The sequence below is a fragment of the Tiliqua scincoides genome, chromosome 3, assembly GCF_035046505.1.
Source record: "Tiliqua scincoides isolate rTilSci1 chromosome 3, rTilSci1.hap2, whole genome shotgun sequence".
Lineage (NCBI taxonomy): Eukaryota > Metazoa > Chordata > Lepidosauria > Squamata > Scincidae > Tiliqua > Tiliqua scincoides.
Window position 1 is genome coordinate 65082290 of NC_089823.1, and position 22833 is coordinate 65105122.

Below are 22833 nucleotides of genomic sequence, written 5' to 3' on the forward strand. Positions count from 1 at the left end.
ATACACGACATTGCTATCATCCAGTGCAATTAATTGCAGGTTCCATCCCGCCAACTAGGAAGCTGCTTTACAAATAAGAGTCAAGTAACATAATCTACCAGAACAATTAAGAAGCCAGGTTGATGGGAGATAAGCTAGAAATGAGCCTTCTCTCAGACTTAACCTAAATTAACCTGACCTGGATTTAGACCTACCAGCAAAGAATTTTGACGGTATGCATAGAAGGTTGTTGAATATTGTGATTATATATAAAACATCCCTTTTGTTTGTCTTCTAATCCAGTGTGCTGCAGAAAGAAAAGAATTTGTGTATGTGCATTTCATGGTAGTGAAGGACATAAAAAAATTTTGTTTCTTAGAAATTGTCCTTCAGTTCTCTCTTTGCCATTCGATTAGCTCATATAATAACCTGAAATGAAAGGGAAAAGAGAGAGAGGGGGTAAAGGGGAATGATTTTCTTCTCTGAAAAGCATGAGATGTAGAAAACATAAGAACATTTTAGTAATAGCAGTTTATTGTGCTTCATGGTTTGGTCAGATATCTCTTCTTTGTTCCATTTTCTCCTGAACATGTTGTTCAACATAATTTGACTTCCCAGACAGAAGTCATTCAGAAGTTATTTGGCAAGAGGCATGTCCTATAGATTGTGCTGTGAAGACCTTAGCAATTCATGATGTAATGAAGACTTTTGACCATGCCGTGATTTGTTCCCAACTGGTGTGAAGGGGAGGGTGCATAATTTGCAAGTTAGCCCTTGTCAAATGTTTTTCCCCCATGCATTATTGTATGTGTATAGTAGAGAATGCTGCTTACCCCTACCCCTACCCCTATGCAGCTCTGCCCCCATTCTCCCCATGACTGGTATTTGTTTGCAGCGAAAAACACTGGACATGGGCAGTGGAGGGGCTTCATCGTGGTATCACTGGTGGGGGGCATGCTGTCCCCTGATCACATGGGGAAAAAATATTTGAATGAAGCTAAGTGTCTTGCTTATATCTTTTCAGATAATGGGATACTCATGGCTGCTACCAGTTGGTAAAGTGCATCATTTAGGTGAAACTGGAAGAAAAATGCATAGTGATTGGGTCATAAATACGAAATCATGATATAGTGAGTGATGGGGAAGAAAGCTGATATAATGGAAAGAGTTACAGCATGATGGAGATTGGGATCACAAACTAATGTGGTATATCCATATTCTTTAAAGTGACATCTAGAATCACCATTCCCTGGTCTGTTTGTTCCCCTAGCTGTTCCCATGCTAACAAGTAGTAGTAGTAGTAGTAGTAGTAGTAGTAATAATAATACAGGTATTTATATACCGCCTTTCTAGGTCCTCAGATTTCTCCTCAGACTTTATTCAAGGCGGTTTACATAGGCAGGCCAATTTAAATCCCCGTAGGGATTTTTACAATTGAAAGAAGGCTCTATCTTTCAAGAGCTACAACAATTCAGATGTTTCATTCTGATCTGGCCTCCATCCTCCCATGCTCAGAGCAGATGGAATAACTCGGCTCAGCTTGTCAGCTGCTTCAAGGTCGCACAGTGCCGGTGGCCTCGAACTGGCGACCTTCGGATGTTATCTTCAGGCAAACGGAGGCTCAACCCTCTAGACCAGACCTCCTGCCTGAGAAAGTATTTTTCTTTCTCTCTCATATTCAACATGGAAAGTATTTTGGGAACAGTGTGTGGGACCAGTGATTGGTCTGTGTTCCTGGAACAAGATCATATGGTGTCTGAAGAAATCTTGGGAGAAGCGGACAATTTCCCCTTACCTTCTTGTGATATAAAGTTAATAATATACTTTATATTAGGTACCATGGGTGAAGTATGTCCTATGATTAAGTTTGGGCTTATAAGAAGGTGTGACTTTATTAACAAAGATTCGTACCTCTCTTTAGTTGCTGATAGAGGTCGTCTGACATCTGAGGTTTGTATAGTAAGCTGAATAGTCTTCCTATTAATCATTTGATTCATCTTGCTGGAATAGGTCTTGATATGCTTCTTTTTGAAACTGACAAAGCACAATACTTGGGAGGCCTTAAAGTGAGTGCTCTTGGAATGAACTGTTACTTCCTGACTTTTGAGGTGTTAAATCATAGGCAAAAGCTCCATCTGAAAAACCATGTAGGTTCCTAAATTCATTGTTCCATTTATCTACATTCCTTTTTGTAGATTATTGACCATCCTATCAGTGGAGTTCCAAGGATGGGCAGTGGTGGCAGTCTGCCCTGGGTATAGGCAATAAGGGCCCTTCCTTTGCCTTCCAGATGGTGGGAGGTTGATGTTCTCTTCACCTGTAGGAGGGTTGGAGGAGCCGCTCTCTACCTCTGTGATGCCCCATTTGTTCAGTTGGCTGTTCTGACTGGCGATGTGAAGGAAGGCAAAGCAAAGCAAGCTGGAGGCCCTCCCCAACATCCTCCCCACTTTCTGGAAGAAGGTTTAGCAACTTTGTCTGGTGTCGCTTACAGGAGCAACAAGCAGAAAAGGCGCCTTGGTGGTGCACCACAGATCACTTGCAGGCTCAGAGGAAAGCAGGTGGGGCATTTCTGTATCCCTTGTCTCCTCCCCCATCTTTGTTGCCAACATCTGACTGCTCCAGGTGTCAAATACAGTAGATATGGCACTGCTTCCTATACATGTGGATGAAACTTGAGGTGCATTTCTGACAAGAAATTGGGAAATCTGAAATAGGAACTGATTGCTGATTCTCTAAACTTGCTAAGCAGCTCTATAGGTAACAGATTCCCTGTGAAAGGTGCACATTCCTCTTTGTGATCCCTGTGCACATATTATAGAGTTCTGCATATGCACAGAGTTGATCTTGGAAGCTTACATAGCTTTGTCATGTGTTCTGCCCCTGTGTTTGAGTGCGGGAAACCCTATGCTTTGCATCGCTCTTACTGGGAGTCAGGCTCCAGATATTCTGCATACATGCACTCCCCACACTCATATAATTGCTGTCAATACTCACTATGGTCCTGCCCTCCTATGTCACATTACACCTCAGTCTCTTCCGTTTTGGCCCACTCCACTGGTGAAGTTGCGATGGCATCAGAGTGTGGTATGCATTTTCCAGTGTTGCTCTGGTGTCCTTGGTGCATCCGTCAGTGGATGAATGGGTGTTTACACTGGCGAGGCCATGAATGTGGAGATATACTGATGTATGTTGAGGACTGGACTTGTCTTTAGGATGCAATCCTATGCATACTTACTTATCTGGGAGTAGTTCCATCTGACTTGGTGAGACCTACTTCTGAGTAGACATGCATATGTAGATATGTTTTTGCTCTTAGAGTCCTTGAAATATATGGAAGCTCAGCATCGTGGTGATTGCTTATTTCTCAAATTCTGAACTAGTGGAACAGAAAGAATTGGCCTCTTGAAAATCTACTTAAAGTAATTTTTTCTATTCTGCTAGTACTGATGTGCTTTAGAGGGTGTCTGTTTAACCCCACTGTTCTGAAAGAAATTATGAGGGCAAATTAGAATAGTTCAGATATATATTTTTTTTTAGACTGTGTTCAGTCTGTTGATGCTGAAAATATTTTCATTTCTGGGACTTTATTAATGCAGATAATCTGGAGGAGAGCTAAAAGCACGTAAATGTATAGACCTAAACCAAAGAGCTGGAAGAGATCCATAGCTTGTTACCACATTCACTGGAATATTTTTTTGCTTCTGTTACATTCATTTGTATGAAAATTGTGAAAAACTTCTATTCTGTCAAGCTTTTAGAAATATTTAGTGTCTCCATCTGGTGTTGATGGTTTTACTGAGAGCTTTAGTATAATATTATGGTTGTTTTAATTGACTTTTATTATGTGTTTTGCCTTTTGTACATCACTCAAGGCTCTTAGATAAGCAGACTTAGATAAGTAGACTTCATTTTAAATAACAATAAATAATAGTACCTTCAAAAGCATAAACATGGTACAATAGATGGTACTATGATTATCATAGAGAGTTATCAACCTCGGCCCCAATGTATGTTCTGCACTAAAAATTTATGGTTCGTCTTTGGGAATATATAGTTGGTTCTCATTATGTGAATTCGCTATGTGTGAATTCACTTATCTGTGAGGGGCAGAATTCCCACCTCTCATTATTCGTGACTGTTCTCATTATCTGTGAATAATGTGCTGGTGCACTCGGGGTGGGGTAGGGTGGGGTGGGCTCAGTGCAGCTATGACCAGGCAGTCAGGTGGGGATGAGAGACATTGCAGGAGGAGAAGAGACAATGGCCTCTTCATGAGCAGAAAGCAGTGCTGGTGCCATGCAGGGGTGAGAGGAAGAGATAGTATACGGTATATGGCTGCTGTAAGAGGAGGTTGCAGTAATCGCATCCAACCAATTATACGCCTTGTTTTTTTACAAAATTGTCTGGTTTGGGTCAGTTTTCCACATCAAACAGGCATTGGGATTGGCCTGTGGAGAATTGTAGGACACATTTGAGTCTGCTTCCAGACTTGCCCCACCATTTTGGGGACTCCAGCTGAACCTTCACAATCCTGCTGATGATGAGAGGCTGATGATGAGAGGTCTCTGGAAGACTACTGGAGGGCTGCTCCAAGGGAAGGGAAGAGAGGTCTCTGGAAGGCTACTGGAGGGCTCCTCCAAGGGTCAGGCCAAGGGAATGCGACAAGAGACAGGTGGAGGAGAAAGAAGGGTGAAGCAACTCCCTCCCCACTGCTGAACTATGAGGCCTCGATTTTGGCCAGCAACCTTCAAGGAGTCGAGAGAAGGTTAGCCCAGAAGAGGAAGCAGATGTTGATGATCCTCGTAGACTTTAAGATATGATTTAGGTTCATAAAGTTCATAAAGTGTATGGTGAAGACGTTCTCCTGGACCCTAATCCCATTTTCCCCATAGGCTCAGTTATTTGGTATCCACTAATTCAGTATCCACTAGGTTTTTCAGGCATTAAACTCTAGCAGACAACAAGAACTGACTGTGTGTGCATTTCCTGTCTGCATTTGTTGGATATATCTTGTAAGCAAAGACTTCAGCTGATAAGCAAATAGAAGATTCTGCTGAAAAGGCACACTGATTCCTAAAAACAATAGCCTACAAAATGTTTTTATACAGGTCCAGTCTTGTTATACACGGATTTGACTCAACATGAATGGCCACTGCAAATGAGAAGGGATGTGCTGATCCGTGGAGAAGGGGAAAAATGCATCCCTTTAAAATCAGTTTAAAAAACTGAACAGTCCTTTAACAATAGCCTCCTTAATGAGAGAGAGAGAGACAGGGCAGCTGGCTGACAATCCATCAATCCTTCTCTCTCCAGGCAACCCCTCCCTTCCCCCTGAGCATGTGAAAGAAAGGTGATCACTTTGCATTGGTGAAGGGAGGGACGGAATGAAGTGCCTTTCTAAGCTCTTGGAGGAAGACTGATTGATGGATTGTCTTCTTAAAGGCTCTTATCTTACATCACAAAGATCAGTAAGGCTGTTTTTAAATCACTGGAGCAAGGGAACTTAGTTTTTTTAATTAATTTGCTATAGTGCGTTTTTTTGCCATCCACATGAGTGCTTGGAATAGAACCCACATGAATAATGAGGCTCAATCTGTAGTTATCATCAAGAATATTTATGAACCACTTCCATTAATTGAAAAGAAAAATGTTCTTAGATTCCCAGAAAAGATTAAAATGGTGAATCATGCAGAAATTATCTTGTGTCATTTCCCTTATTGGGAGAGAACCTAAGGAGCAAATAATATTTTCAAGCAATGCCCATTCTAGCTTCTGTTCCTCCAACATGTAGGCATGAGGATAGCCCAGTGGAATACATCATATGCACGCTGAATCACTTGGCATGAGGTCTAGCGGGAGCAGGGTTACTGTCGTTCATTGACCTATTTAAGAGTTTCTCTATGTTCTAGGATGCAGACATGTGGCTACACCTACTTATATCTAAAGGCATAATCTGGTTTTATGTTTTTCACACGGTCCTATTGTCTGGTTTTAAAAATCAGGTCCTGGTAAAGTTCTATAGAAAGGAATAATCTGATTAAATGTTTTCTTTTAACAACAATTTAGGAAGAAGTTAATGAAAAATTACATCTGTCCCAGAGAATGGATAACTTCAGAAATGAAATGAATCATTTTTGTGTCAAATTGCAGAAGAATTTTAATGCCAGAGATTTAGTTTAAATGAACCAACAAACCACAATTTACTGGATCATGCCCTTAAGCTAGTGGTTCTCAAATGTTTTAGCCCAGGATGCGCTTTTTAGAACAATAATCTGTAGGGACCCACCAGAAATGATGTCATTAACCTGGAAGCGATGTCATGGCTAGAAGTGACATCATCAAGTAGGAAAATTTTTTAACAATCTTAGGCTGCAGTCCTTTGTACGCTTACTCAGGAATAAGCCCCATTGACTATCATTATTTAAAGTATATACATTGTTTAAAGAAAATATACATTGTAGCCTGTTAAAAGTACAGATCTCCCCAAATGCAATCACATGCCATGTTGGCATCAAGTCTAATGTACTAAAAATAAAATATTGAAACAAACGGGGACCCACATGAAATTGGCTCATGACCCACAATTTGAGAAACAGTGCCAAGAGCTGCCCTCTCCTTTCTTCCTGCCGCCTCCCCCACATCTCCAGCCGATCAGATCCTGGTTTGATATCCTGGTTTGGAGTTTACAGTCTGCAGCTCCCGGGTTTCAGTAACAGGCAAGCTTTGTTTAATGTTCACTTTTAAGGAGAGGAGGGACACTCAGGCTCTGAGTGCTTTTGGTGCATGTTCATGATTCAACACAGCAGGGTCTGAACTGGACTGTAGTCTTTTCTCTGTCAGGCTTCCTTCATGCTAGCAGGCATGCAAATTTATTAATTAGCCATTTTTCTTATGGTGGAATTTTTTAAAAAGCGCATATTCCTAGGCAATAGCCTAAAGCAAACAAAGGATTTGTTTATAATGTACAAAGCAATAACCTGTAGGCATTGTAAAGTGGACTTGTGATTCTCACTGTGGGTGAGATCCATGAATCTTTACTGGAGCTCATAGATTAATGATCTATTCAACTCAACTCAATATAACATTTTCTTTTTTAATTTGGAGAACAAAGAAATGCAAAAAATGGATTAAACATAATTTATGAGAAATTATACTGCTTTTCGGTGAGCTCTTTTTCTTTTTTGGTGTTTCCCACTAGTTTCAGTATGACTTAGAGGTGAGGTTAATTCTGCTCCTATTTTACTAGTAGACAAGATGCCACTGCTGTATGTTTCTCCAGGTTTCCCCCCCCCCCCACAAATAGATATAATACGAGCAATAACACTAGCAATAGCAAGGAGATCCAGTGGTTCTCCTTGTTATTCATTAAATTCTGTGCTGAAATATATGCAAACATCCCTCTTTGAAGTAATCTCTGGAACCTGTTTTAAAATTACTTGAAATTGCTACTTGAGATAGAGAGTTGCCCTGGGATTCAGGTGTTTCTTCCTTATCCCTCTCTGAACATTGAAGGTAACATCTTAGCTGGGAGACTGTAATTTTAATATGTGATCATTCTTACACTGGATATTGAAGCGAGGTTCTCTCGTGAGGGTGTTGTAATCAAGTACACATGGAATGTACCAGTTCAGATATTGTGTACTACACATGGTGGAAGGAATGGGGGAGGCAGTACAGAAATCTAAGTGCAGCTTCCATTCTCACTACACCTAGAGATCATAGTTGTCCAGATAAGTCCATATACCTTTGTAAGATCCTGATTTGTCATCCTCTTATTTTTTTCAGTCCTGTTAGTGATTGTGTTTTGTCTCTAGGATTACTAGCAGTTGTTTGGAACCTTCATATAAATTAAAATAAGCTTAAGAAAGAATAATAAAATATATGGAACTGCAAATCTAATCAAGCCACCATTTATGACACCAAATTGAAAAAAAAGGTTGTTCAGCTAAAAAGCAAAGAAGAGATGGGAAAATGATTTCGGGGATCTCTCCTAGGCACACTTTCCTGGGAGTAAGCACCACTGAGCATACTTAAGATTGCTCAGTCATAATGTTTTCTGGAGGCCTTCTGCAAAGTTCACTTTTTATGATGTTATGATCAGATTGAAAAAATTGAATGCATGTGGTATCTGAAAACTGTGGAGAATGTTGAGTCTTAAGCCCTGTGCAAGTGTGACCCATGGCATGGAGGAAAATGCTCTCGCTGCCCTCTGCATACTTGCTGGCAAGCTCTGGCAAGCCCAGTGTGCCTCCCCTACTTCTCTCCCAAATCTTCTCCTTCTCCCTCAGCACATATAGCATTTGTCTAAAGTGGCAAATGTTGTATGCAGGGAGAGTTCCTCCCTGTGATCAGGGATGCTAGATAGATAAAATGTTATAGAAGTGAAAAATGGAAGATCAAAATGACCTGTTATGGAAGTGACCAGATCAAAATTCAGAGGCTGTATCTGAAAGCACTGTATACAAGTAAAAATAATACAGAAGTGACATGTTGAAAAAGGCCATGCTTTAACATAACAGTCCATTTTCTTATGCTGAGAGCCAGGATGGTGCAGTGGTTGTGGTGTTGGACTTAGACCTGGAAGATCTAGGTTCAAGTCTCTGTTCAGTCACAAAGCTTCTTGAGTGACCTTGGGCCTCTCACTATCTTTCAACCTCACAGGGTTGTTGTGAGAACAAAATTAATTAGGGAGGGAAGGGAAGGGAAGGGAAGGGAAAAAAGGAGGGAAGGAACCAACGCCATCATGAGCTTCTTGGCGGAAGGGCGGTATTAAAATATGAAAAATAAATAATACCCTGTTGATTTCGAATAACTTCAGTAAGATTACTATCATGCAATTTATAGCAGGTTTTGCAAGCTCTGAAGAACATAAAGAACTTCAAGGATATGAGTCAAAGTGCATATAAACCCTAAAATGACAGTGAAGAATGGTTTTTCAGCAAATGACATGCAGCTAGGCAGGAAGAGTGAGGTCATACCATCTGCTAAATTTTTCAGCCACAAGTACTATAGTGTTAGGGGTCTTGCTGCCTACTGGGCTGTCACATTGCATTAGTTCCTTCGAAGAAAAGAATTATCCAGTTATTAGTTTTATACAATGAAATCTCCTTTGGGAGAAGAAGGAATGGCATATACAGCTTTAGTAAGGGACGTAAACCTTGTTTAGTCAAGACTTTGTTCTATTTGAGAACACAATACAGTCTGTCAGGTCTAATACCTAACTGAAGTTTTAAGATTTAATCCCTGGCTGTGAGGGAACAAACAAGTATAGGGGGCTGTCAGAGTTTCTGCGATCGAAATTCTAGTCTAATTAACTATTTTAACTGCATTTTTCACTTCAAGCCATATTTTGTTTACAACAGTGAGACAAGGCTGATTCACACGTACGCATTTTGCCTACAATTTTATATTGTAGCAGGTAGAAGAAAATATTTTGCCATATTAATATTAAGTGGGGCGGGCGGGCGGGTGGGTGGGTGCAGATTCACCTTGTTGTTCTCTTCACAAATGGTGAATTGATCCAAAGATTAAGGGCCCAATCCTATCTAACTTTCCAGCACTAACGCAGCTGTGGCAGTGGGGCATGCACTGCATCCTGCTGTTTGGGGGCAGTTATGGAGGCCTCCTCAGGGTAAGGGAACATTTGTGGCTGCATTGTGGCTGCATAGGTGCTAGGAAGTCAGTGGTGGACCTCCATTGCAGATGATGGGGCAAATGCCTAGGGTGTGAGCCTTTAGGACCCTGCAGAAGCCTCTCTGAGGCTCCCAATGGGATCAGGAACTGTGCTTCCTTTTTTCCAGAAGCGCAGTTTAAAGCCTTGGGGAAGCCTTAGGAAGCTTCCCCGATGTAGTCCGTAAGCCTCAGATAAGTGTAGGGGGGAGCGGATAAGTGTGTGGGGGTGGTGGCAACATCCCGTGGGGGGGGCACAGGGCTAGGGAGGTCTGCCACTGTGGGAAGTTGGATAGGATTGGGCCCTTAACCATTCCACTTTGCTGCTGTTTTGGCAACACAGGATCTGCTAAAGTTCTTCTGCCTTGTGTACTAGATTGTTTCTTCCTTCACTCATGTTCTTGGTGCCAGTTTGTTAATTCCAAGCATATATATAAACTGTTACTCCAACAGAACAGTTTCTCCTGGCCCTTGTCACCCCACTCAAAACTCTTATCCAGTCTGAAATTGAACATCTCGCTTTGAAACACTGTAATTGAGAAGACTGCCTTGTGAACATCCAGTCTTGGGTATATAGTGCCCACTGCAAGTATTTGTGGCTCAGTCTTTTCCGGGTGTTTCTTGCTGACTGACAACAATATCTACTGAGGGAGACATAAAGAGAATATAAGATGTTTTTCTGACTGCAGACAGCTTGGATGCTGCTGCCTCTGTTTATTTCACTTCTGATGTTAAATCTTAATTATTTTAATAGTTTAATCATGATCTACCCTCAAGAACATAAGAACCCAAAAGGATTCCAAAACATGGAGATCTGTCAATCACTATCTCTCCCCTCTCCCTCCAGCCAGGTCTTGATTGGAGTCATTCAGTAGTTTAAAAATACTGTACTACCTGAAGTGCAGGTTCGCATCATATCTACCACGTGTTTGGAACAATGTGACACATGTGCACTAAGACATCAATATTCTATTTTTTTTTCCTTAAAAGGATATGACAAGGTATAGGAACTCACTATGTGCTTTCCAGAAACATTCATGTTTCTAAATTTATAACCAAGAAAGCTTGTGATGCCAGTATATAGAATTTATGGGACAACATTCTAGCCTCAATGTTCTGCAACGGAGAGACTCTAGTTACTTATGTCTGAATACTTTTAATCCTTTGTAAGAGATTGTAAAAGGCACAATGCTGCTTCTATATAGATAAAATTGCCTCTACTTGGTTGACCTTGATAAGTAATAGGACCTTTCACCCATTTCAAGAAAGAATAATGTATGTCATGGTGTTTTAAGGTCTCAGTGACCTGAAATACTAATTTAAAAAGTCCAATTCTATAATTCATCTTATACCTGTCCCTATTTTAAAGATAAGGAAAAAATTGTTTTTGTATATTTGCCCTGTATATTTATGGGATGATGTGTGAAGATTTAGCCAAATTAAACCAATAGTATAGGGCATCGCAGTCCAAACCTGTGCTGGAGTATGCAGGCCAACTGGCCTGTGTTGTATCCAGTGCAGGTTAGGAGATGGCTGTGGCACAACTCGGAGTAAGGGGATCCCTTGCCCCGTGTTGCATGCCAGCCACCCCTATGGTGGTACTTAGATCTGGCACTAGTGAATTCGCTGATTCAAATCTGAGTGGCCCATGTAAGGCCAACAAGGCCAGGGATGAAGCTAGGATCTAGTCTGGGATCTAACCTAAGTTGCTGAGAATGGTTCCACCCCCCTCCCAGGCCCGATCCACCTGCTGGTCTGCCCTTCCACACCCCAAAACGCCCCTGTTCCACCTTCCTACCACCCTCTCTAGCCCCCTGGCCTGCCTCGTCCAGTGCTAACTTATCCCCCTGGAGCCTGGATTTGGCACAGGGCGGCAGCATGCATCATTATGCTGGCCCAGCCTCCTCTGGAGTAGTCGCAAACATGAGAACCTAGACTCACAGCTGCTAGAGGAACACTTGAGGAGGTGGAAGTAAGCTAATAGGAAAGTGGAATCTATCATTCTCACTGTCTGTCTGCTACCCACTGCTGCCTGTTAGCATTTTCACTGTTGTCTCTAATGTTCCTCTAGCAGCTACTAGTTTCTTGCTGTCTATTTCTTTTTGCAAAGTTTTCCAAAGCAAAAGGAAGAAAAAACTTCCTTTTGCAAAGTATTTGCAAACAAAGAGAGGTGAGTCAGGAGCACGATGGGGTGGGGGTTTAAAACCACAGATAAGTGGAACACCAGATAGGAGACACATGGGTATGGGGGGACGACACCTGTACCGTCAAACTTACTTTGACCCCTGGAGGGCTTCCCTGGACCTCAGAATACCTTGTATGGCATAAAAACTTCAATTCTGGTTTCCCTCGAGAAAGCGGAAGTAGTGTTTTTTCGGCCAAAAAGGCCATTCAGAAACCCACATAGGCAGTGGGTGGATGCCCTCTGAGCGGAGCATCACCTCTGTGGATTTCATTATCTGCTGCTTTCTGTATCCATGGGGGTCCGAGAACAGATCCCCCCACAGACAATGAGGCTCCGCCTGTATGCATCAAGGCATCTACTGTGCTACAGGTTTTGTTTAATATAAACAAGAGATCATTTTATAGCTATTTTAAATGGACAATAAAAGTTTTTGCAAGTATGTACTCTGCATAATTTAAGGCCATGGCTTTATCTCTCACCACCTTTCAGTTACACTATCAATGGTAAATTAAATAAGCAATTTACAGTGCAAGTTTTGTTAACCAACAGTCTTCTCCACGAAAGAGTCTTCCAGTCCAGCTACTGTGCTATGTCTTACGGGGGAACAGTTTGGTGGACAGATGGGGTGGGGTGAGACAGGCCCTATCAGCTCATTGCATCTTTGTGGCATTTTCATGCAGTGGGAGGTGGTGCTGTACCAGCATACATGCTGGACAACCTGCCTCTCTGGGTCAGTTTTGAACATAGCATGTTTTGAATGTAAGAGGATTCTGTTTTACTAGTAAAATGGTGCTGACATCTTATTCTCAGCAATTCTATGTTTACAATTTAATAGGAGTTTCCATCTCCTATTTCAGGTTTCAAGACACTATTGAAAGGAATTTCAGGCAAGTTCAGCAGTGGAGAACTTGTAGCAATTATGGGCCCTTCTGGAGCTGGGAAGTCGACACTCATGAACATCCTTGCAGGATACAGGTGAGTAGAAAGGCAGCTGTGGTCAATTCACACATGTTTCTTTAGGGTATACAATTTATATTTTTAGGTTAATTTAAAAAATGTAATGTGTGGATGAGACAAACAAATATTTGGAAGTACCTGCATCACATAGGCCTGCTCATTAAAAAGCCAGGATTGACTGCATCTCTATGTCAAGCTAAGTCTTGGTTGCAAACTATATATTTGTACTTCGGAAAAAAATAATGTATCCACCTACTTCGGCGCAGTCATCCAAACTTGCTTGTGCAGCTTTGATAGTTCTCATTTCCCCTGTTAAGATATAACAGTAAATACCAGTGTTGGGAACTCAAGTCAAGAAAGTCAGACTCAAGTCACAAAAATGTGTGATTTTGCTGATTTGGCGACTCGTGAGTCGCACGTGTGGAAGACTCTGCAGAAGACTTGAGTCAGGACCCCCCTGACTCAGCACTCGTCTTTGCATGTGCTGACTTGAGTCTGCCTGGGGGTGCTTGCTTACTGTTTTTGCTGCGTGGAAAACCTCATGGGGCCAGCATCCCAACTGCAAGCAGCAGAGAGGTTCCAGCCAGGAGGCAGGAAAGGGTTAATGAATTGGGTGGGAGGGGGGAGATGGAACTGGGCTCTTTTTCCCCATCTCTGCTGGGAAGGAAGGAATGGTTAATCGTTGAACAAAGGATGGGCATTTGGATATTTTGATTGGCTGAGGGAGAGCAGGAAGGAGGAGCCCAAGGGGGTTCTTGCCTTACAATTGGCTGAAAAAGCCCAGGGAGGTGGTAGAAAACTCTTTTGCCCTGTTCACCTTTTGAACCTTATGGCTTCTTGGCTCCATTGTTACTTGGGGGAGCATGCCCCACTGAATGACCGGCTAAAGTGGGACTACTTCTAAGTAGAGCTGCAAGGATTGGGTTGTCCTTGTAAGCCTCCCAGCTGCTGCTCGTGACCCTCCTCCCTCTTGCCGCTTCTGTTCTAGCTCTCTCACATTCCCTCCCACCCCTCCTGCCCTGTTTACAGATGGGCGGGGACAGCAGGGGAGTGTTCAAAGAGCCCTCCGACACACACACACACCCCAGCAGCAGCTCCGTTTTTCCCCACAGCTGGCTTTTTAAAGTGTGGGGGGCAACTCAAGTCTATTAGTATCATTAAAGGGTGACTCGGAGACTCAAAAAGTGCCCCCATTAGGACTCTTTTTTGAGTTGAGTTGCGGGGGGCAGTGACACGGCGACTTGACTTGAGTCAAAGCCCGCTGGGTTTTCCCAACACTGGTAAATGCACTGAAACTGCATTGCACAAGTAATTCCACTGGAAGTGCTGCAGGAATTCCGAAATTGTAGAAGTAGATGCATTGTATTTTTGTCATCTTAGGATGTGTCTACACTCACATGATCTCCAAAACAACCTTGGGAGTCACCAGCACATTATTTAAAGTATTTCTGGGCCACCTTTCAGACCCATTGAAAGGGTCATGAAGGAGGTTAGATGAAACCATGAAACAATTTTTTAAAATAACCAACCACGTAATAATCAAAACAGTAGCAACAAGCAGAATGGGTAGCAATCAAAATTCAGGGAAAGGACAAGGGGAATCATATCATATTTACTGTCCACTTAAACAAACAGTGTAAGAGCCAGCATCAGCCTCCAAGGGAAAGAGGTTCACACTATTGACTTGCCCTGCGCATTACTTCATACACCTTGCGCTCGTAGAAGCAGGATTGACTCACACTTCTGAAAAATATGCAAATCAGCCCTTCATTTTGTATGGCCTAAAGAATGCGATGGAAAAATTTCAACCTGTTTCATTTTCTTGACTGATTGCAGAGAGACTGGGATGAAGGGGGAGATCCTCATAAATGGACAACCCCGTGATCTGCGTTCTTTCCGCAAAGTGTCCTGTTACATTATGCAAGATGACATGTTGCTTCCACATCTTACTGTCCAAGAAGCCATGATGGTAAACAAACAACCTATTTAACCTACATTCTTATTCTTCATTGGAACTGGGACCCCTTAGGGCTGCTTCACACTTTTTTCATCAATTCTGAGTGGTTGTGGGTACACCATTATTACACTGACTCCCTAAGTACTCAGAAGTAAATAAATGTGTACATTTAAAGAAAAACAAGGGAAAACTAACACCCCCCCTAAAAAAAATGGAAAAGAAAAACGCAACTAGATGCGAACTAATCCTATCCAATTTTCCAGCACTGATGCAGCCACAAAGCAGCCCCAATTTGTTCCCTTAACTTGAGGAGGCCTCCATGACTGCACCCCATTGCAGCACATGGCACAGCTGCATTGATGCTGGAAAGTTGGATAGGATCGGGTCCTAAGTAGCCTACAAGAGCTGTAAAATACTGAAGATGTCAATTGGGAAAAAGCAGCAGAACACAGCAGAGGACAGAACAGAGTGGAATTGACCTACTTGAACCTTTAGCAATGTATAACACCCTAAGATGGCCATTTAGTTCGGGGTTGGGGAGACATTAACAGGTGGGGTCTGAAGCACCTGTCTATTGTCTGTTCTGTCTATTGACAAGCAACCCATGTTTCTAGGATCTATATCCTCTTTTGATTCTTTTAAAAAGCATAAGTGTTTTGCTTATAGGAGGAATCCCTAAATTTACTTCTTTTAGAGGACATTTCAGCCTCAGCTCTACTTAGGGTCAAATGACATGTTACTTTAAACATGTGCTTTTAGAAATGTTGAACTGTGTTTATCAGCTCTGTGTTTCCCTACCAACTCTTACATGTATGAGCAACTGGGGTGAAAAGGTAGGGATTATGTAATGGAAATGTATATTTAAAATACAGGGGATTTCATTTTGTAGTATGTTGTCTTTGTAATTTCTTTAAAATGCAATAGATATTAGTTTAAAGAAAAAAGATCATGAGATTACAAAGCACGTGTTTAAAGCAACATGTAAACTGAGCCTTAGGATGCATTTGTTATCAGCCCTTATGTTTCCCTAACAAATTTTCATCCTGACCTACAGGACTGTACAGGACTTTATCCAGGACTTTATCTGGAATATGATATCTCTTAAACCTCTTTTTCTGGTTTTGGCATAATATTGGTTTTCTTTTGTTTTATTTCGAAGAAGTAACTGCATCAGCCACAAAAATTACATATTGTAGGTTTAATGTATAGAGTCACATCATGACAGCATCCCCAGACATGACTGTTCCTAACAAGCTCCATGTTTGTGTCAATACTGCAGGTGTCTGCTCATCTAAAACTTCAAGAAAAAGACGAAGGCAGGAGAGAGATGGTATGTCTATATTGCTGTACTCATGGCATAAATTGTATACAGCTTAAAGAACAAGTTGTAAATTGGTAGCTGTTATCTTGTAGAGAAGGAAATATATACTCAGCACTCCTCAAATTTTCAACTAAGGCATTTAGACGGGGTTTTTAGTAGGACTGTGTGTGAGCGCACACCACATGTAACATATGCTTCTTTAAAGCACTCCCAAATATTTGCACATGATTTATGGAATTGACTGTCAGTGGGTTAAAGTCCCTGATTATAAGACCAGAGATTTAATAACACAATTAAAAATAGTATACATTGGATCCCCAAGATTCAGACATCTGAGTTATGAATGGCTGCATCACTGCTTTCACACAGACACAGCCTGTCCATTGTTTCTGGTGGTGGTATTTCTGTGCAGGCATGATAGTGCTGGGCCAACAAGAGCCAGCTGTTTCAACCGATTTAAGTTCCAACTTTTGGACAGATCTCCAGAACAGAACCAGTACATATGTTGGGGACTTTCGGCCCAGTCCAATGCAACTTCCCGTGTGTCAATGCAGCAGTGCTGTTGTGGCATCTGCTAAATCCCATGGGGGAGTTTTCACATCTGGAAGCTTCCTTGGGGTAAGCCTATGCCAGGCTACTCAATCTATTCAGACCTGCACCAGCTACAGAGCTGTCCATGTGGACCTGATTTGTGGGATCAAGGTTGGGAAGGGGTCAGGATATCGGCATGTGTTCTTGGTACTGATACTGCCCACTTCCTGTTCCCGATATGCGCTACTCCCTGCCCATCTTCTCCCCACTTCTATGCCTCATTCTGCCCCCTTCCCATCTCCCTCCAACTCCCTGCATGAACTTACTGGCAGCGGTAAACTTTCTGCATAGCTAAAAGGGGTGCAGGCATTTTTTAAAAAATTGAAACAAAATGCTGATCATTGCAGGAAGCCAATTCTTTTCCAAAGTTCACATTTTGTATTGCATAGAACTGAATATGAGAAGTGCTTGTGGAAGCTGTTTGGAATATTCATGATATGTTGCTTCTCTCTAGGTAAAGGAGATCTTGACAGCTCTGGGTCTGCAGGCATGTGCCAATACTAGAACTGGAAGTCTTTCAGGGGGGCAGAGGAAGCGTCTCGCTATTGCCCTGGAGCTAGTGAACAACCCTCCAGTTATGTTTTTTGATGAACCTACCAGGTAATTTGTATCCCATTTTTTTTAACATTCATGATGTCATTTTATTTATTTTGACATTTACACCCCACCTTTTGATCAAAGTTGTTTTATATTCTAGGGTAGCTTACAATTTCATTACAAAATAACCCAGTACCCCCTTAGTTCTTTGAATGATGGCAGGAGCCCAAGTATGCTTACATTCACTTCTCCGGTCCCTTGACAGTTTTACATGTGTTTGTTTGGAACATGGGCAAATTCATTTTCAGACTACAAAGGATGCTCTTTCATCCCTAGATAGATGGCAGTGGAAACCAATGGCTAGCACATGCACCCTCTGCTAGCCCATCCACAAGGCTGATGGCAGCAATTGCCAGTGGCGGAGCCAACTGGAAAGTATTTATATACTGCAGTATTTATATACTGCATTTCAACAAAAAGTTCACAAAACAGTTTACAGTGAAAATCAAATAACTAATGGCTCCCTGTCCCAAAAGGGCTCACAATCTAAAAACATGCAAAAGAACACCAGGAGACAGCCTCCAGAAAAGACACTGCTGTGGGGAGGAGGGTCAATTACTCTTCCCCTGCTAAATAAAAGAGGAGCACCCACTTGAAAAGGTGCCTCTTATGCAGTTAGCAGGGATTCACCTTCATAAGCCCTAGTGTAATTGCAGTGCTCCCAGTAATTTTGATGGGGCTTGGAAAGTAATAGTTTCAAGAGCCAATTAAGAAAGCTAGTGTGTAGGAGAACAAGCTTGACAACAAAATCCTTTCTCCTTAGTGGCCTGGACAGTTCATCCTGCTTTCAAGTTGTATCCCTGATGAAGGCTTTAGCACAAGGCGGCCGATCCATCATCTGCACGATACATCAGCCCAGTGCCAAACTCTTTGAGCTCTTTGACCAGGTACTCTTGAATTCTGTTTTCTTTTGTATACTTTGCTGTATAAACATTTTTTCACATGTTGCATTTTGTTTGAAGTCTCATCATATTTTGCACATAGATGATTTGCACATAAATATGTTCACTTTCAAGTTCCAGCTCATCATAAAAGTATATTTAAGTTCTCTTTTCCTTCAGACATAAGCTTCCTAAAATTCCCTGTGTTTTTTGTAAGCTTCTTAGAGTTTCTTTCTCCATTGCTTATTGGCAGGCATCCTTGGAAAGCACCAGGGACAAATCTTTTGGAGGAAGTGGAGGGGGGAAGGGAAAGGTGTAACTTCCAAAAAGAGCTTCCTTTCGGGAACAAACCACATCTTTTGGGGGGAATTTTCAGCAACATGACAGGAAAGTGTTAAAAATCCCCCCCCCCCGTGGTTCTGTTCCAGAGGGGGATATTTTAAAAAGAAAGGAGGAATTAATGATGCTTTTAGTGTTACTTCGATCAGATATTTCATTTGACCAAGTGTTCAAATTTACTGTGCATTCCCACAGAGAACCTAATGTGTTAGCAGCCACCTCCTGGAAGCAACTTCCATGATTAGGGCAGGTCATTTTTTATTCATCACAATTACAATTGTTTCCAGAAGACCACAGCTGTATCCATGAAGGGGCAGAGAAGCTGAGGTTCTCTGAAGGCCTAATTAAACATTACCTGCATATGTGTGTAATTAAACCCTGATGATTGCTTTTTAACAACAAAAAGCAGCCTTTGGGAGGGAAGGGCAGTTTAAAGCACGTGGAGAGAATTGGTAACCCTTTGTTCTTGTTAGTTGCTTCTGTGCTGTGAATGATACCCCTCCCCCCATACTTTTCCTTTTGTGGTAAATGCATGTTTGAAATCTCACCAAGGAAAAAGCAATATGCGAAGGGTTCCGCGCTGTGTTTTTGTTGCAGATTGTCCCTCATGATGCTGCTTCTAAATTATTAAAAAGCTGCAGGGGTTTAGTTTGCCCCTGTGAAATTGGGACAAATAGAACACATTGCACAGAGAAACGTTTCAGTGCCTGAACCAAATTATGTAGGCCTTCCACATAAAAAAAAAAAATATATTTTTTTAATATACGGGTAGTTTCAAATAAGCAATCTGCAGCATATTCAACTATAACCATCGCAGAAAATGCGAGAAGAGGACCACATAAGCAGGACACATGTTTTGCTCTTAAAAACCTGCAGCTGGTAGAGACGTCAAATATGCAGTGAAGAGCTTTTTACGGTCAGATCAGTGTGTCAGCAATAGAATAAAGGGGAGATACAGTAATGTTCCCAGAGAAGCACAATGCTAAGTTTTGCAAGTGCCTCAACGTGCTGTGTAAGTGGTCCCTCCCCCTCACCTTCAAGGCCATTCTGGGCAGCGAGAGCAATGTGGAGGAGACTCCTCCTCCATGTTGCTCTAGCGTCCCAGAATAGCTGTGAAGGGGCGGGGGAGGGACCACTTACACAGCATGTTAGGCACCTGCAAAACTTAGCACTGTTCCCCCCCCCCCGATTACTAATGGGGAGATGCAAAGCATAAAGAAGGGTCCAGATATATGAGCAGGTGCAAGAAATGTGTGATGAAAAAGATCACTGGGATATATTTATGCTGGTGTGGTATACCGGTGCATGCATCACATGCAATAAGTGTTGTTTTTCTTTCTCTTAGCTCTATGTCTTGAGCCAAGGGCAGTGCATTTACCGTGGGAAAGTGTTAAACCTTGTTCCCTACTTGAGAGATTTGAGTTTAAACTGTCCGACGTACCACAATCCTGCAGATTTTGGTGAGCAAACTGGAAGATTTTCTTTTCTCCCAAGGTTTTCAGAGTGAAATGGAAATAAATAAGTGTGTGTGTATATGAGAGAGCGAGAGAGCAAGCGCTGAAATGATGACTATCTCTTGTTCACATATGCCCTCTAGTGGTGGGTAGGGTTACCACACACACAGTTCAAGAGATGAGTTTCTCCACTAATGTTCCTTTAGGATAATCATCTACTTTTCCTGTGCCTTTATGATAGCTTATTAGTGTCAAGCTACACATTAAGAATAATGTATGTTTTTAAAAAAAATTTGGGTTTTTAAAATCAAAGATAAACAAAACCCAAAATTTGTTTGGGTGGGTGGGGGGGTCTTTAATAGTTGCTTTTGCTGTGGTTCTGATAGTGATTGTGCCCTCCCCCAGCATGCTGTTTGCAACAGAAAGAAAGCTTTCATTGTCTTTCCATTGGTTTTGTTATATTTCACCCCCCTTATGCAATTTAATTAATAAATCAGAAAGAGAAGGAGCCAAATCATGCATTACGCATAATGTGCTGCTTGGCCCCTAGTAAGCAGGATTTGGGCAAGTGCGACTCCACCGTTATGAGGCTGCAGCAATGAGAGAAGCTGCATTTCTTGACATTCTTTCTTCTATAACAAAGAGTGTCCTGGCACCTTTAACACATGTACAGCACAGTCCTTTGTGTATCTGCTCAAAATTTAAGTCCCAATAAATTCAGTGGGACTTACTCCCAGGTTGGAAAAGGAAGAAGGTGACAGAGAGGAAGAAGAATGAGGAGGAGAGTTGGGCATGCCACCTCAGGCATCAGGAAGTCATGGGTCAGCTCTAGCTGCAATCCTGTACACACCAACCTGGGAGTAAGAAGGACACGTGCAGGGCACATGCTGGACCTGGTGTTTACAGCTGGGCAAGGGGGTAGTGATCTGGATGTAGAGGAGATTAAGATCACTCCGTTGTCATGGACAGATCACTTCCTGGTAAGGTTTAGGCTTGTTGCGGCTTCTCACCTTCGCAGAGGTGGGGGACCGCATTTTATGGTCTGCCCCCGGAGACTAATGGATCCTAAAGGTTTCCTGAGGGCTCTGGGGGATTTTCCCACTGCCAAGACTAGCGTCTCATCTGAGGCCCTGGTTGTCCTCTGGAATGGGGAAATGACCAGGGCAGTGGATGAGATTGCTCTGGAGCGACCTCTGCCACGTCGCAGACTCGGAGCAGCCCCTTGGTTCACTGAGGAGCTGCGAATGATGAAGCGGCAGGGCAGGCGTCTAGAGCGACGGTGGCAGAAAACTTATGATGAATCTGATCGGACACGGAGTAGAGCTCATTACAGAGCCTACTCCGTGGCGGTGGTAGCAGCGAAGAGATATTTCTTCTCTGCTACAATTGCGTCTGCTGAGAACCATCCGGCAGAGCTGTTTTTTGTGGTGCGGGGCCTCCTCCATCAGGCCCCTCCAGTAGACCAGGAGGAACACACGGTCAGCCGCTGTGATGTGTTTGCACAACATTTTGCAGATAAAATCGATCCTATTTGTCACAACTTGGATGCCACATTGACAATGTCTGACGATGTCCCCTTGGCAACTGCTTGTCCGATGCTGTGGGATTCTTTTCAGCTTGTACTGCCTGAGGATGTGGACAGACTCCTTTGGAGTGTGAGGCCATCTGCCTGCCTGCTTGACCCTTGCCCAGCTTGGCTGATAAGAGCTGCCCGGGGTGGACTGGCTGAGTGGACAGGGAGGGTGGTCAACTCTTCCTTGATGGAGGGGACATTACCACTTGCTTTGAAACGGGCAGTGGTTCGCTCCCTCCTGAAGAAGCCCTCCCTGGATTCCACTGTGCTAGACAACTACCGGCCAGTCTCCAACATCCCGTTTCTGGGCAAGGTAATTTAGCAGTTGGTGGCGTCTCAGCTCCAGAGGGTCTTGGATGAAGCGGATTATCTGGATCTTTTTCAATCTGGTTTCAGGCCGGGCTTTGGGATGGAAACCGCCTTGGTCGCCTTGGTGGATGACCTACGCCAGGGACTACACAGGGGGAGTGCGTCCCTGTTGGTCCTGCTGGACCTCTCAGCGGCTTTCGATACCATCGACCATGGTATCCTTCTGGGCCGACTGGCCGAGTTGGGAGTTGGAGGCACTGTTTTGCTGTGGTTCTGCTCCTACTTGGAGGATCGGTCCCAGATGGTGGTGCTGGGGGATGCCTGTTCAACACTCTGGCCCTCGAGGTGCGGGGTGCCACAAGGTTCAATTCTGTCCCCCATGCTATTTAACATCTACATGAAACCACTGGGAGAGGTCATCCGGGGATTTGGAGTGGGGTGCCATCAATATGCTGATGACACCCAGCTCTTTCTCTCCTTTCCTCCAGACTCCAGGGTGGCGGTTGAGGTCTTGGAGCGCTGTCTGGAGGCAGTGAGGATCTGGATGGGTGCTAACAAGCTGAAATTAAATCCAGATAAGACAGAGGCTCTCTTGGTTCAGAAATCCTTGATGCAGGTGCTGGAGTATCGGCTTGCGCTGAATGGGGTTGCACTCCCCCTGAAGGAGCAGGTCCGCAGCTTGAGGGTCCACCTGGACTCGCAGCTGCTCCTGGATTCCCAGGTGGCGGCTGTGGCTAGGGGGGCCTTCACTCAGTTTCAGCTGGTGCGCCAGCTGCGGCCGTACTTGGATCGTGCAGACCTGGCCACGGTGATCCATGCCACGGTGACATCGAGGCTAGATTATTGTAACGCACTCTATGCGGGGCTGCCCTTGAAGACGGTTCGGAAACTGCAACTAGTGCAGAATGCGGCAGCCCGTGTAGTTACTGGAGGTAGGCGGTTTGACTCTGTCAGTCCGCTTCTCCAGCGGCTGCACTGGCTGCCCATTCGTTTCCGGGCCCAATTCAAGGTGCCGATTTTG

General features: G+C 43.2%; 1 protein-coding gene across 1 annotated transcript in view; it reads left to right on the forward strand.

The window, feature by feature from the left end:
- The window catches only part of ABCG1 (ATP binding cassette subfamily G member 1), a 50624-nt gene that overhangs the window by 16223 nt on the left and 11568 nt on the right, over window positions 1-22833 (forward strand). The window contains exons 3-8 of the mRNA XM_066619557.1: window positions 12691-12808; window positions 14627-14759; window positions 16027-16077; window positions 17114-17259; window positions 18020-18143; window positions 19822-19936. Of these exons, the coding sequence (XP_066475654.1) occupies window positions 12691-12808; window positions 14627-14759; window positions 16027-16077; window positions 17114-17259; window positions 18020-18143; window positions 19822-19936 (687 nt within the window). The remainder of the gene's footprint in view (window positions 1-12690; window positions 12809-14626; window positions 14760-16026; window positions 16078-17113; window positions 17260-18019; window positions 18144-19821; window positions 19937-22833) is intronic.